The 15,344-nt window shown below is 41.3% G+C and overlaps 1 protein-coding gene across 7 annotated transcripts in view; it reads left to right on the top strand.

The window, feature by feature from the left end:
• Nucleotides 1-15,344, top strand: part of MID1 (midline 1) — a 463,742-nt gene that overhangs the window by 399,065 nt on the left and 49,333 nt on the right. For all 7 annotated transcript variants that reach the window (XM_075589406.1, XM_075589407.1, XM_075589410.1 and 4 more), the window contains one exon: nucleotides 10,667-10,774. In XM_075589406.1, coding sequence (XP_075445521.1) covers nucleotides 10,667-10,774 — 108 coding nt within the window. The remainder of the gene's footprint in view (nucleotides 1-10,666; nucleotides 10,775-15,344) is intronic.

Here is a 15,344-nt window from a genome sequence, read left to right as displayed (position 1 = left end):
CAGTCATTGTGCCATTCTATGAAAATACATATTGGAATATTTTTCAATCCCAACATATTCATGACGAGCGACCTAACATGAACTCTCATTACATTGTAAGATACTACCACAGATCTATGCAATCGCTATGTTCCCTCTTTTACATATTCCACTGCCCGGGGGTTTTGGTGCTTCTGGAATAATAAGAATAATAATTATGTGGTCTGTATGCCCTTTCCGATGTCACTAGCTGATTTCAGCTGCATCTTTCTTCCCCCCACCCCCAAGCTCCAAATATTCTTTAGAATCAACTGAAAATAAAATGAGCTACCAATCAACTAATCTTTTAAAGCTTCCCGAATGTTTTTTTAAATATATATATATTGGGCCTCTGACGTAAAGACTTTTTGGGTTTGAATCTCTTCCCCCCCAAAAAATCCCATGTCATAGACTAAAGATACCACATAGTGGGATATATTAATTGGGCTATTGACGCAGTCTTTAGACACCACTCTCTATTTATCCTGCTGTTTTTGAGCCTTTCTCTATACACTGGGAGACATCATCTCTTAGGCCACGTTTATAGTGCCGGCGACACGACCGATGACGTCACCCGTCGCCACTGGCGGAAGTTGCACTTTAGTTTGGAGCGATGTCGCTGGTGACAAGGCCAGTGACGTCACGAAGGGGGCAGGCAGAGTGCAGTAGGCGCTCTGTGATTGGTGTAGAGACAGTCACATGTGGCGACTGTCTCTCCCAAAATCAAATTGCAATGGCTTCCAATTTTTTTGTGTCGCCGTCGCGCTTACTATAAGCGCATGCGACGGATTCTATGTATTTGCTTTGGCACAACGTCGCGTCGCTGTCGCTGGGCACTATAAGCGCAGCCTTAGCCTTACCTTTCACTGCCTTTTGGTTCCTCTCGCTACAATCTCTATTTTTTGCACTTAAGTCCAGGCTGTGCATGCATGTGAAGTTTATGGCTTCTTTACCAGCTCAAATCTTCTGTCTCTTTTCATTTCTTCTGCGTCCGATGAGTTAGGTAACAGCACTGAGGAAAAAGCCAGGTTTGTGCTGTCCTAAAAGAAGCGAGGGCCCATGCAATCAGTAGATAATCTCCGTACGCTTCAGCATTTCTGTATCATAATTAGCATCAGAAATCATGTAAATATACGCGTCAATTATTTTATTGTAAATGTAATTTTATTCTAGCTTGTATAGTGTAGGGTGTTATTAAACAAATGGTAACAATAAACTAACGTGCACAAATCAACCTATTCATTTTAATCGTTTTTGATGTTTTTTATAGTGTTATTTTTGTAATCATGCTTTTTTAAATCGGGTAGTACTGTTGTGTACACGTGTTCATGATTCACAACATGGCTAACTTGAAACCTTCTGGTGGTGTGATCTCTTCTTTAGTGTAATTTCTTGGATATTTATGGCTGCATCCTTTTCCTTTGCTGCTACAAGTTCACCTGAGATAAAAAAAAAAGACTAATGTGGTCTTAAAAGCTTTCCTTCCTTCCTTCTGTACATCCTTCCTTCATTTATGACTTCCTTTCTTCCGAACCTCTTTCATTTTGAGGCACTCATGTCGGTTCATTGTCCGTAGTTTTAGACCTTTGTTCCATGCTTTTCAGTGGCTGGACCAACCTCCACGCTGTAACACTTTCTAACATCCCCACCCTCAAACCTTAATGGAATCAGCCGTGCGGCTGCACTATACTCCACCCTGAGGTATACTCCATCCCACGATGAGCAGCCATTTTGCCCTTTGTTTTAACATTGTTCCTCGGTCCCACTAGAGTGTGAGCTCCCATGAGCAGGGCCCTCATGGCCTGTTTGTACATTTTTGTGCGGGTGTGTTCTTATTTGTATTGGTATGTAACTCCATTTTACCGCGCTGTGGAAAATGCTGGCGCTTTACAAATAAGCGTTAATCATTTTCAATGGATGGTTAAAGGACAAGGAGTAAAATAGTACAGTTAAGGACATAGGATTAACTGATTGGGGTTCCATGGTCTCAGTGCATTTTAAGTGAATCGGTTAAGTCGATATCTAACATTGGAATAGTTATGCAGTTCTTAAAAGGTTACAAACCCCACTGCATTAGATGGCTTCTCAACCTTCAATTAACTTGTCCAGAACTAATATGATGACGAGAATTCTTAAATATTGGTATGAATAACGGTGTAAAAAATATAAACCAGTATATCTTTTTGATTCCCTTACAGATAAGACCAAGACAATGGATATAGACATTTTACCCTGCCACAGTCATGTTTTTTGTTGTTGTTGCTGTTTCTACATTTGCACGTTGAGGTTATTTGCAAGTTGTTAAAACTCTTAAAGCTGCAGTTCAAGCTGCCGTTTAAAAAATAAATAAATACATTTCCCATTCAATATGTGCATCAATACAATCTGCACACTGACAAGTGTTTAGCTAAGCTGCAGATCAATCCGTTGTCCTGTGATCGATCGCTTGCTCCGGGTTATTTAATTCAGTTCTTGCACAGCATTCTGGGCAATGTAGTCCTGGAATATGATTGACGGGGCAGTTACTAGATACAGTTGGTGCACTGCTAGAGAGAGGTTGGGGCTCAAGAGTCAGAGCCTATCAGAAGGGGAAGGGGCTGTCACTTTGGAAATGCTTCCTACATTAGAAACATTAAAAAGGTCATTAAAACACTTTTTGTTTTTAAAATGCTACAAGTATTTTCTCATAGTACAGAACTGATTTATTAAAATAAAACACACGTGTGTATATATATATATATATATATATGTATGTGTGTATATATATATATATATATATATATATATATATATATATATATATATATATATATATACACACACACACATACACACCTGTTTTCATTTATTGATGCTTCATGTGTTTTGACTACTTGCACATCCATCAGAGCCCCCCAGGGTATATCACATTTCAATTAGGTTTTTTTTCATCTCATTTCTGTTTTCTATGTTTTTGATAAGGTGTGCAGTGCTCCCCCCCCCCCCCTTTTTTTTTTATTGATCCTATGCCTCCTTGGGGCCCAAAAAGGTTAACTGAACTTTGCACAAGAATAGACATAACTGAAGCCATCAAATTCATAATGTTTTGGTATCCAATAAAACAATTAAAATGCAAAGAAAACCGTTGGTTATAACCGTAAATATTTTTGGGGGCCGGTGATCCATATAATGATACGATGATGACATTTTGCTCTGTTCCCCATTTGGATTAGAAAATGAATTCAGGTTAAAAATTTGTGTTCAATTAGAAACTAATTGTTGGTTTAAGTACCGCATAGATTCCGAGGTTCACGCAGAATTCATTAAAACATGTTAATGAGCGCCAGAACCAAAAGTCCTTTGCATCTATTTGAGAATTTGAGCAAATACCCAGCAATCATTCATTTTGTTGCTTTAATAGCCCTTAAGGGGTCCCCAAAGTGAATTCACACAGTCTTCACAAAACCCGTTAAGCATTTTGTTTCCAAAATAGCACAGCAGCAAAGGAATTACTTCAGTGGAATATTCTATATGTCAGATCAAAGCAAGCGGGAAGAAATCAAACCGCTCATGCTCTGAAGCTGGAGGGGGTGGTAGGCTCAGGGGGGGAACTGAATAAGTACTTAAGAGGTGGTAGAGACAAATAGATTAAAGAAACTTCTTGGGGTAGACAGAAGGGTACCCTGAATATAGATATATATTAAAATATATATTTTCTGTTTTGATGACTTCTAAAGTGACTTATGTTACTTTGGATCGTTTGTTTATTTTTACGGTAATATAATACTAGCTAGTCATCATATGATGCTGTCAGTTTGTAGGACACGATGCATTGTAATATATCATTGATATATACTCTGGATGTGGCTATGGTAACATTACCAAGCTTTTTTGCCTGCACCATTCTTGAAAATAGAATTTACCATCATGAATTTGCTGATCCCCTGATAGAAAATACTTATTTTCTATCAGCGGATCAGCAAATTCATAGACGCCGTACTTTAACGTCCTGTCCTATGTGATTGTACTTATTTTTATAATAAAATTGAGTTTACTTTTTCTATCACAATTTTTTTTTTTTAATTAGATCGTTCAGTTGTTGTCCGTTCAAGAGATTATATTAATGTAAAAACATTACAAACTTCTCTATAACACAATCTCTGCAGCTTTATTCAGGCATGAGCCGTAAAGCAGCAATTTCCTCCTAGAGATACATTTTTGGTAAATAATTTCTTACAGATTTGAAACCAGATGGGTCTGCTGAGTTGAACTGTGTTTTTTTTTCTGTTCAAATAATTACCAGTAAAGGTGGTTGTGATCTGTTCTGGGTAAACTTATTACCCATCAAGTCTACTACGTCCCGCAGGCCAGTAGTCATTTGTTTTGCGACTTCCTATTGGTCAGTGACAGCGGCCAGGATCGATATTACAGGAGGAAAACTGAGAGCTTGACCAGTAATTATCTTCTAAAGCAAGCCCCACCTCATCACCATTTTTAGGGGGATTACTGCTTTAAACTAGCAGCTAATAAAAGCAGTGCTTATTCCGTGAGATTTTTTTATCATACTTTACGCTGCTTGGTCTTTAAGTCTAAATTTGCAAACCGTCACAGGAAAAGGTTGTCACGGGAGACCAGGCTTATCAACACCTTTTTATACCGGGATCATTGATTGAGCAAAGCAAGGAGGTAAAATAAATTGTAATTTATTTCTGGAAAAGACATACACACAATGTAACACAATTTACAGGGTTAACACACTTACAGGGAACGGGGCTAACGAACAAAACTATAATTTAAACGAAATGCACAAAAATGACCTCTGTATAGGAGCTCTTTCCAATGACCGGTAGGTACTCACGAAAGTCCTGGATCTGATTTCGGCATGCAATGCCAGAAGCGACCACTACGTTCTTCAGAAGTGGGACTTAGAAAAATTCTTGGGTCAAAATCTTTGAAGCCTGCTTGCGTCTTTTCAGTACAGAGCATCTTTGAATTTGCCGCTGATGGTTTGGCGCTTGGAATCTGCGCTCCTGATTGGCTGGAAGGCTCCTTATGGGTTTCAGTGTCCCATTCACAAACCTCTACAGCCTATCAGAGCGTGGGAATTCTCCTGCCTGCCAATCACTGATTTGCCGGTATTGTAAAGTCAGGTGGGCACCTTTTCTCATTCTGCAAAGGGGCATGCGCCAACCTGGCACATCTGTCTCTTTGCATACTGAGCCCACCAGCTGTCCAAGCTCCACAGAGTCTGGGCTCTGCAAATGGTGGCTGGATAGCCCTGTGTTAGCCCAGGATGCGGTACTCAAGCAGAACTCCTGTTCTAACACCTTAGCATCCCTGAGGCTTTCAAGTCTGGACTCCGCACAGACCCATAGGCACCAAGCTTGGTAGCCATCTGGTCCCTCAGAATTCATGACTTGGAAATCCCACAGTTCATTCACAGGCTATCAGTACATATACCTATTAAACATAACTCTTTAATAAAATATACTGTGTCTTGTATCTTGTGTGATAAAATGTGTAAGTCCCTATTCTGATGTCAGGGATTGAGTGAGGGGATATATTGCCTACACTCACTAGCCTTATTCTTGGCACACTTTAGAAATAGCTTTTAAAACTTTCTACACACTAGAAACCACTCTCGGCTTTATCACATAGCTGGAGCACCCCCTGAACCCCTATCAGGTCCAGGGTACCTGGGCATGTATCTGGGCACCTCTCCTTATACTAGGGACCCCGTGTATGGTTGCAGGTATACATGTCTGTTTACCTTGTCTGGATGATGCTGCAGCAGGAATCCTGGCGGTGAGTCGTAAGAGCCTTTTCAGAGTCAGAGTTTGCCTGGAGCAATCTGCTTGGCTGTATCCGAGAATCTCACTTGATTCCCGGATCCAACGTTTTGGGTATCCCAGCACTATGGATCCCTGATACATAGACACATTCTGTAAAGACTTTCTCCGGCAAACCCACCCTGAAACTTACAGCCTAGAAATCTCCCGGTCCCAGCACCCCAGGAAAGGCAAAACACAAATCTTTAATGTCGCATAATTTGCACCCAGTCACAGTAATGCATTTCTGACATCTGGGTCCAAGTGCTGATACTCTAGGACCTCAACACACGGATCAGGGGTAACCAAATGGGCGGAACTTTTATTAGTGAGCCTGGTTAACCCCTTCACCGAAACATATGTCAAATAAATTCTGAAGGAAGACTTCAATATTACAGAATGTTCTGCATTTATTAATTAGTGCTATGGGATAGAAACCTTTTATGCATATAAAGGTGATATGCAGGTTATTTAACCTGTGAATGTTGTGTATAGCTCACAGGACCAAAATCAAATAAATGGATGTGACTGTACAGTGTAGTAATGTGTTATCTGCCACAGTATTTTGTTGCAACTCTGTTGCTCTTTAAAATATTTGCCCATTGGCAATTCTCTTGTAAATCACTGGTAGATGGCCACCGACTCCTGTAGTAAATTACCAAGTGGTACAATTCACATTTCAGATTAAGTTTGCCCCATGTCCAGTATAGATGGTTTAATTAGTTGAGACTGTAAGGGTAGGAAATGAATGGGGTTTCTCTTTGTTTATATTGGGGAATCCCAGCTTCATTTGCACTAACGAACATAATCTCTGTAACCGTTCCTGCTAGCCATTATCTGGCCAGGGATACAGGATACACAGGGATGCTGCTGGAACTTTAAACTGTAAACATACTAAGAAAAGTAGCCGAGTTCATGACACCTGTGTAAACTAGGCATTTGTATACAGTATAATAAAACAGAAGGTTTTATTGGGTACATACTGTTGAATGGTATCTTTGTATGAAATTATCAGGAAAGGAAAAAATTTGATCCATTTTCATAAATGTTCAAACACAATTGTTTATTTACATATATATATTTATATATACTGTGTATATATATATATATATATATATATATATATACATATATATATATATATATATATATATATATATATATATATATATCCTCAAAATCGGAGGCACAACCAATAATATGGAAGTAAAAAAAAACAGTGTGGTCTAATTCTCAATAGTGTTGGGGATAATACTAATTTTATAATTGTATTCCATATAGCACTTTTCTCCCAATGGGACTCAAAGAGCTTCACAATTGCAAAATAGTGCGGAGGACATACTTAGGATTCTTACAGACACAGTGCCTGGCCACATGAGCTTACAATCTATGATTTTGGTGCCTGAGGCACAAGGAGATAAAGTGACTCACACAAGGTCACAAGGAGCTGACACCAGGAATTGAACCAGGTTCCGCTGATTCAAACTCAGTGTTAGTGTTTTTAGAGTTAGTGTCAATACTCTCTGAGCTACTACTTTTCTAAAACTTTGGTATTCCCTATGCACTGACATATATCAGAAGTATTGACAATCACACAGGAGTCGGGAAGGTCTATAAAGAAGTAATATTTTTATTTGTTCCTAGTATTTTTTGGGACACTTTCATGTTTAAAATCACATAGCTGTACATTTGTATAATTACTTTTTGTATCAAATTGTTGAGATTACTATGTGTGTGCGTATATATACAGAGGCGGAACTGGGGGGGGGGTGTCGAGGGGGACAGCTTCCCTGGGGGCAGCAGTTTAGGGGGCGCAGGTCGAGGAGGCGTGCAAAGGTGAGCAGCGGAGGAAGGAGCAGGTGGGCGTACGGTCGGAGGAGGGAGCACGATGGCGGCAGTAGAGAGGGGGGCGGCGGTGGTGCTCGCCGAAGTAGTAGGATCCGGAATTTAGTCACAACTTCTGGTATCTGTCTCCAGGATGGACGCTCGTCTCCCTGCTCCACAGGTAGAGACTTGGGGGAAGAGTCGGAGAGGCGCAGGGGGAGTGGAAGAGACGTGTGGGAGAGGGGAGTGGGAGAGACTGGGGGAGTGATAGAATGGTGATGGGGGGGGGGGGGAGAGCAAATGGGACCGATGTAGGGGGCGACAGGGTGAGAGAGAGGATACTAAAGATTTACAAATACAGTTGAAAAATACAGGATTCTTTGTTTTCCTTTGGTTCTATAATAAAAAAGAAATGGGTGAGGGGAGCAGTTGGTGGAACTTGGCCCCGGGCACAAAAATACTTAGTTCGGCCTCCTGTTGCACTCCTCTAAAATAAGCTGCCTGGGTGCAGAATGCTGCAACAAAAATGAGTACATACAGTACAGGAGAGAAGCAGGCACACCAGGTCTTATCATAAAGCCACGAAAAATGATTAGAAAATGTCAACGTTTCAGCTCCTACACTTCGATTTTAAGCTCCTCTTTTAGGCCTCTGTCCTGACTTTTTGGAGTGCCGTCCCAGTTTCCTATCCTGTGGGCCACACACCGGCACTTGCCGGCTGCTCAATCCACAATCGGCGCTGGCCGGCTTGGCAAGCTCTGATCGTGAATGAGCGAGCGCCGACTGCGCATCCGCGACATTTGTCCTGATTTTTGCCGGGACAAATAGGGTCACTGTATATTATATGAGCTCTTGAAGAAGGCTCAAGTATGGGCCGAAACGTTGAGCTTTTAAAATTGACATTTTTGCAGATTGGAGTGCCTGTCCTTCCTTTGTTTTTTTGATTGTATGTACTGTACTGTATGTATATACTGTATATATTATTAATGTGACTTTCATTGAATTGATGCTTTATGTATTCTAAATGTGCATCATTCTATAGTATTTAAGCTATGACTCGCATAATTTTTCTTGTCTTATCGCTATTAAATAAAAATTAATTTCCGTTTTTCTAATGATTGTTTAAAGCGGCAATCCCTTCCAAAAGCCTGCATAATTGTAACTCCTAATAGAATCCTGCCCACTGAGAATGCCCTGCTGTTTAAAAAATAAAACCTTTTTACGCATTGCAAAATGATGATTTTTTGGGGTCATCTCTACCTTTTGAAGTTACCATGGTAATCTTTAGACCGCACTGGGCTCTGGGGAGAGCTCCATTTTCACCTCCTCGACAATTAATATTTCAAATGCCTTTATCTCCTGAAGGGAGCATCAGATGGGTAAAAATATATATTTATACCAGCATTACAAAGGAATAGAAGAGATAAGTAAGTCCAAATGTCAGTGCTACAAAAATGGTGATCAGCATGGACTGCATTGTTGTAGTCCCCAAACTGGTCTGCTTGGTAGCTAACAAGAGCACTGACCAATCCACTTTTAGAATGTATGTGCCGTGTATCTTTAATTCACACATACGAGTAATGGGAAGGTGGATTCAGACATTTGTAGACTTGTAGGTTGTATGAGCTAATCGTGTTGCTCCCTGAGGTAATCCTGGAGGTTAACAAAAGAAAAATTCTGCAAACAAATATTTGTGTGACATGAAAGTCAGTCTTCTATTTACCTTTTGAGGTTGAATATACTGTACTGTATTGTTTGCAGTAGCATGTTACGTTTCAGCGCCTCTAAAAAAAATATTAAAACCCGTAGTACAGCGTTAGGAGGCTGGGCTGCCACTTTGCTTTGTCATTTGTATCTTCACACCTTGCACAAATAAGTGAACTTGTGGACTTAGAGCTGTAGAAGCAGATACATGCATTGACTTGTGCCTAGTTGCAGCCGGGTACAAACACACACAATCTCAGTTAGCTGCGCTAACAAAGCATGATGTGGCTAGATGTTGCTGGTCGTGGCAGTCACAGGTCAGATCAGCTGTGGGTGCGTATACACAGCATCGACCAGGTGCTCAGGATTTTTCCAAACCTGTTTTATATAATTGTGACCAACTAGAGGCCACAATGAATGTATACATCTACAGTACTGTATGTAATTGGGGCAATCCCCGGAGGTTCGAGTGCCGCCGTTCAGCTCCTGTGACCTCCTGGTTCATGTGGCAGGGGAGCGCAAACTTTTTTCCCTGCGCCCCCTGCCGGCAGTTCCCCTCTCTCCGCGCCCCCCCCCCCCCCTCCTCTTACCTCGGTGTCATGACGTCACGTAGCCATGGCGACGTGTCTAAGAAGCTGTCGCAGCCAAGGTAAGTGCAGTTTACAGAGGCCTTCGCAGCTACCCCGGCACTTAATTTAAGTGCCTTCTGTAAAACCCGCCCCCCCCCCCGGCCGGCAGTCTCGCGCCCCCCTGTTTGCGCACCGCTGATTGTAAGGTATAAGATAAATACTTGATTTTGGTTGGAAGGGGAGGGGGAGATGCTGCTTTAATTAATGCTTTTAATTAAAGTACGTATTCATTAGAAAAAATAGACTTAATTGCAAATGCAATATGCTGTGTGAGACTTCGTCATTTAGAACATCATTGAATGTGGATTATACGATAATGTTATGGAGAAGGAGTGGCTCAGTGAGTAATGGCACTGAGTTTGAAGCAGGGGATCCTAGTTCAATTCCCTGTGTCAGCTCCTTGTGACCTTGGGCAAGTCACTTTATCTCCCTGTGCCTCAGGCACCAAAAACATAGATTGTAAGCTCCACGCGGCAGGGACCTGTGCCTGCAAAATGTCTCTGTAAAGCGCTACGTCAAACTAGCAGCGCTATACAAGAACATGCTATTATTATTATGATGTGGAAGACTCTGGTAAATAGGCAGATTCATCAATGTGTATGTTTTTGCGGACTGTACCTACAATTAACGTGATAGATGAAAGTAATAGTTTTACATTCTAACATTTCTTAACTTGATCCACAGGTAAATGCATCACGACAAGAGGCAAAGCTGATGGAAGAAAGTGACCAACTGATTGAAATTATTCAGCAGAGAAGACAAATTATTGGAACAAAAATTAAGGAAGGAAAGGTAAAGACTGCACCAAATCTTATGTCCATTAACCCGTGTTAACCCTTTGAGGGCCAGAATGGCCGCAGCATTACAGTACAACGGCTCCTCCGGCAAAGTGTGGTCGTTTGACTGCGGCGACCCAGAAATGGAAGAGAAGTCCTCTTCCATTTCCCTTCACTGCAGATGGCATCCTGTGCTCCATAGGAATGCAGGATGTGATCTCAGCTGAAAAACAAGCTTTCCTTGCGAATGACGTCAAGACAACTGCACAGGGCTCCTGGAGTGCCAGACCCCTGTGACGTAATAACTACGTCTTGGGGCTGTTAAAGGTGCTATCCCACATAGTCGGCTAGTTGAATTTCTCTGGGATCTCTGAAAGGGGAAGTGTTTGTTAATCAAGTGCTGCTTTCTTTATTCTTATCCCACACTGTCCTTCTCGGAGAGCTAATATAAAGATCAGGGGAGGCGAGGAGGGGGGACTTGCAGAACACAGAGGAACATCGTACAATATATATATATACACACTTATACACACTTATACAGTAGGTGTCTGATTTGACGAAATAAATGTATCGATTACCCAGATGAGACCCCTTAAACATGTCACAGGAGTTACTTCACGTTGGGACTAAGAGAGATTACCCCTTTAAATGTACACACTGTCACACACAGCTGAGAACTTCATTACGCTTTTAAGTCTATTGACTAAAGCTTCTATCATCACTCCCAGGGTATTGATCGCTCTAGAAGCTTTTCTTAACAATATTTGGGGTTTTACATTTGTATGTAACAATGTATAAATCTGCAGTTGAACCGTAACTACCCTTTTGCATCTCTGCAATATGCAGTTGATGTTCCTGAAACATAAGCACCATGATTAACAAATCATGTGTAAAGATTTTAACTGCAAGATATTGTGTGTGTGTGTGTGTGTGTGTGTGTGTGTGTGTGTGTGTGTGTGTGTGTGTGTGTGTGTGTGTGTGTGTGTGTGTGTGTGTGTGTGTGTGTGTAAAAAAAACGAAAAAAGAGAGCGCCCGATCCTAGTGCAAAATGTAAAATATCATTTAATATACAAAAAAGTCCAACAATTTAAAACTCACAAACAACATGAATAAAAGAGCATTTTATGAGTAATACTCATGCACCAAACACAGGAACTCAGCTGCTCTGCTCACACGCCTCTCCACTGCACACGATCAGGACACGATCAAAACCCCTCTGAGCCACCGTCCAGCAGGAACTCGGGTATCGTGTCACTTCTCCTAGTGTCCTCCGGAAACAATCCGCATGTGCAATGGGTGCCAGATCGGATAAACCAAAACAGGAACCGTGAGGAGTAAGCTGTCAGCATCAATGTCTTTGAGTCCCAAATGTAGAGGTATGGTGTTTGCTTGCTCTCACTAGCAATTCACCCTACTAGTTTCTTTGCATCAAGTGATTTTCCCCTGATGAATTGTAGACCAGCAAATCCAAAAAGCTCCCAGAATATCAAGAAGAAATCTCCTTGAATACAGAAAGAAAGAGACAAGCAACAGGGTACCTTTGGTGGTCACATATAACCCACACATGGAATGCCTTCCGCAAGGTCGCCAGGGAACTACAACCCATTCGCCAGGAAGATACAAGACTGCAACCGGTCTTCCCTGAAACACCCTATTATCATACAGACAACCTCAATCTCAAGGAAATGGCGAGGGGTAAAGTATTCAACAATACAACAGAATGCGGGAAAAGACCATGCCAGGACGCAAGATGCAAAACCTGCACAATGCTCCACACAGCGAGCACAATACAAATACCACACGGGAATTTAGAGTACAAAATGAAAGGCAGGCTCACCTGTTCCTCCAGCAATGTTGTGTACCTAATCATGTGCATGAAATGCCCAGGGGGCTGCTACTACATAGGTGAGATGGGACAGGGGCTAAACAAGAGAATGAATCTGCATTGTCACAGCATCACACGCGGAACAACAGACAGTCCTGTCAGCGAACATTTCTGTGACTCTGGCCATAAGATGAACGATCTGAAGGTGGCCATACTCGAAGGTAATCTTAGAACATCGAAAGAGAGACCGTTACATGAATACAAATGTATGAACCTGTTCAGGACCCTCACTGGTGGCCTAAACTGAGACTGCAGCTTAATGAGCAACTACCCTGACACAAGAGAACTCTCTTTCCATGAGTGCTAAAGCCTATGTCTATTAATACTGTGTTATATGAATGCACACACACACACACACAAAAACACACACACACACACACACACACCTGCCTCTTACACATACAAATGTACTATGTAATTCTATCCCTATATACCAATAGGGACTACATAGTAGCCACACACACAAACAGAAATGCAACACCCTCATACATTTCTACACCTACCCACACCATTGTTATACACTCCCCTTCCACACATACTTTTTATAAAGCACTGTACACACTGTGGGCGCATTATTAATTTAGATTTACACATGTACACACATGCACATGTCCATACATACACACGCTCACATACACACATTCCCTTACATCACAAGCATTCAGGGACCATTTAACACCTTTAGGCCCAAACATAGTGCACTCAGCGTCGCTGAGCCGCGCTGAACAGATGCACAAAGCCCCTGCATCTGTTATCAGCGCGGCTATAGTTTCTCCCTCCGCATGCGTGCTGATGCGTGCGGAAGCTGAGAAACTTCCCCGAGACAGACAAGTTTGAAATTTGCCGCTCGGGGAAGCGGAGGAGCGGTCACGTGACTGCTCCCATCCAATGGGTCTGCAGCCGGTCCGGCACTACCAGACAAGACAGAGGCAGCACAGAGGTGTGTGTGTGCGTGTGTGTGTGTGCATGTGTGTGTATGCATGTATGTGTGTGTGCGCGTGTGTGTGTGTGTGTGTGTGTGTGTGTGTGTGTGTGTGCGCGCGTGCGTGAATATATTTATCAAAGTTGCACAATGTTAATAAATAATTTATTCTCACATGTCTTTTTTTTTTTAATTTTTAAAATATTATATAATATACACACACATATACACACACACACACAGGTTCCCCATTGACACACAAACACACAGACCACTTCAAAGTGACACACACACACATACTGACAGCTACCAAGTGACACACACACAGTGATACCCGCCTCCCAAGCGCGCTTGCTGTCTCCTCTGCCAGGACAGCAAAAAGCTCCTGGTAGAGCGAGCGGCAGCAAGCAAGAGCGAGCAGCAGCACCTAAGTGCTTACTATGTCCCAGGCCTAAGTCAGAAATCGCATACTGCACAGGGGGAGGTGTAGGCTTCACCCACAGATAACATTCCAATTGCCTTGTTTTCAAGAAAGTTTTTCGGCTTAATCAATTGTAACATCGCCGAAGAAGAGATCAGTGTTTCTCGAAAGCTTGCACAAATAAAAGCATTTCTTTAGCCACAGAACGGTACCGACTATTTGTGTGTGTGTGTGTGTGTGTGTGTGTGTGTGTGTGTGTATTTATATATATATATATATATATATATATATATATATATATATATATATATATATACATATACAGTGGTTGACAAATCACCAAAAAATCTACTCGCCACACTAAAAAATCTACTCGCCACCTAGTACCAAACGTGTGCTGCTTGGGCCAATATTTACTCGCCCGGGGGTTAAATCCACTCGCCCGGGGCGAGCAAATGTATAGGTTTGTCGAACACTGTATATATATATATATATATATATATATATATATATATATATATATATATATATATATACTGTATATATATATATATATAGCTAGATGCCTATGTTCAAGCTTGTTGAATAATGAATACAAAACACTACAAAATTACATTCTCTTCTCTTACATTACTGTCAATACATGGAAGTAACCATTGGAACAAAGAGATCTTTGCTTTTTTTCTTCTGTAGTCCACCATGTGTAATTCTATCTTCTAGTCAATTATCAAAAGACCTCTTCTGTTTTATGGCAATGCGATTCTTGCTGTGCCCATCTGCTAGATGTACCTTTCTTCCATAACCTCCAAAGTTAACTTCAAATGTCAAGCCGGGTAGTGGTTTTATGGGGAAAGCTGCAGTGTAGGAATAAAGTCCAATGCAGTTTTAATGGTTCACCAAGCTGTCATGCGCCTCTAATTAACTTCAAATAAAAAGCCTGGTAGGCAGCAGCTGATGTGAAAGTGTTTGAAGACCAGTGTTTCAAGAGGTGAAATGTCAGAAATAGAAGGAGAGGGGTGGGGGTGTTTAAGCTTTTTTTTTGCCAAAGGAGAAAAACTGTTAGAGGCATTTAAGGAAAAGGGTACTTCAGGAGAATAAGGTGAATGCAATTTCAGATCTTTCCTTGAAGTATTTTAAGCAACTGTCATTGAATTTATTAACTATCATTGGGCTTGTCACAATAGATGATGGTGATCATTGACGTACACAGAAAACAGTTAACTACATTAATTTTTTCTTTTACTACTGTAAATAGTGGCTTATTGACTTACAGGTCGTAGTAGTATAGCATGCTAATTCTTAGACTAAAATGAATTGGTTATGAAGTTGTATGGGAAAAAGCTTTACTTAGGAGCATC

The sequence above is a fragment of the Ascaphus truei genome, chromosome 3 (genome assembly GCF_040206685.1).
Source record: "Ascaphus truei isolate aAscTru1 chromosome 3, aAscTru1.hap1, whole genome shotgun sequence".
NCBI classification, from domain to species: Eukaryota; Metazoa; Chordata; class Amphibia; order Anura; family Ascaphidae; genus Ascaphus; species Ascaphus truei.
Note: the sequence above shows the minus strand (reverse complement) of the source record. Positions and strands in the feature narration are given on the sequence as shown.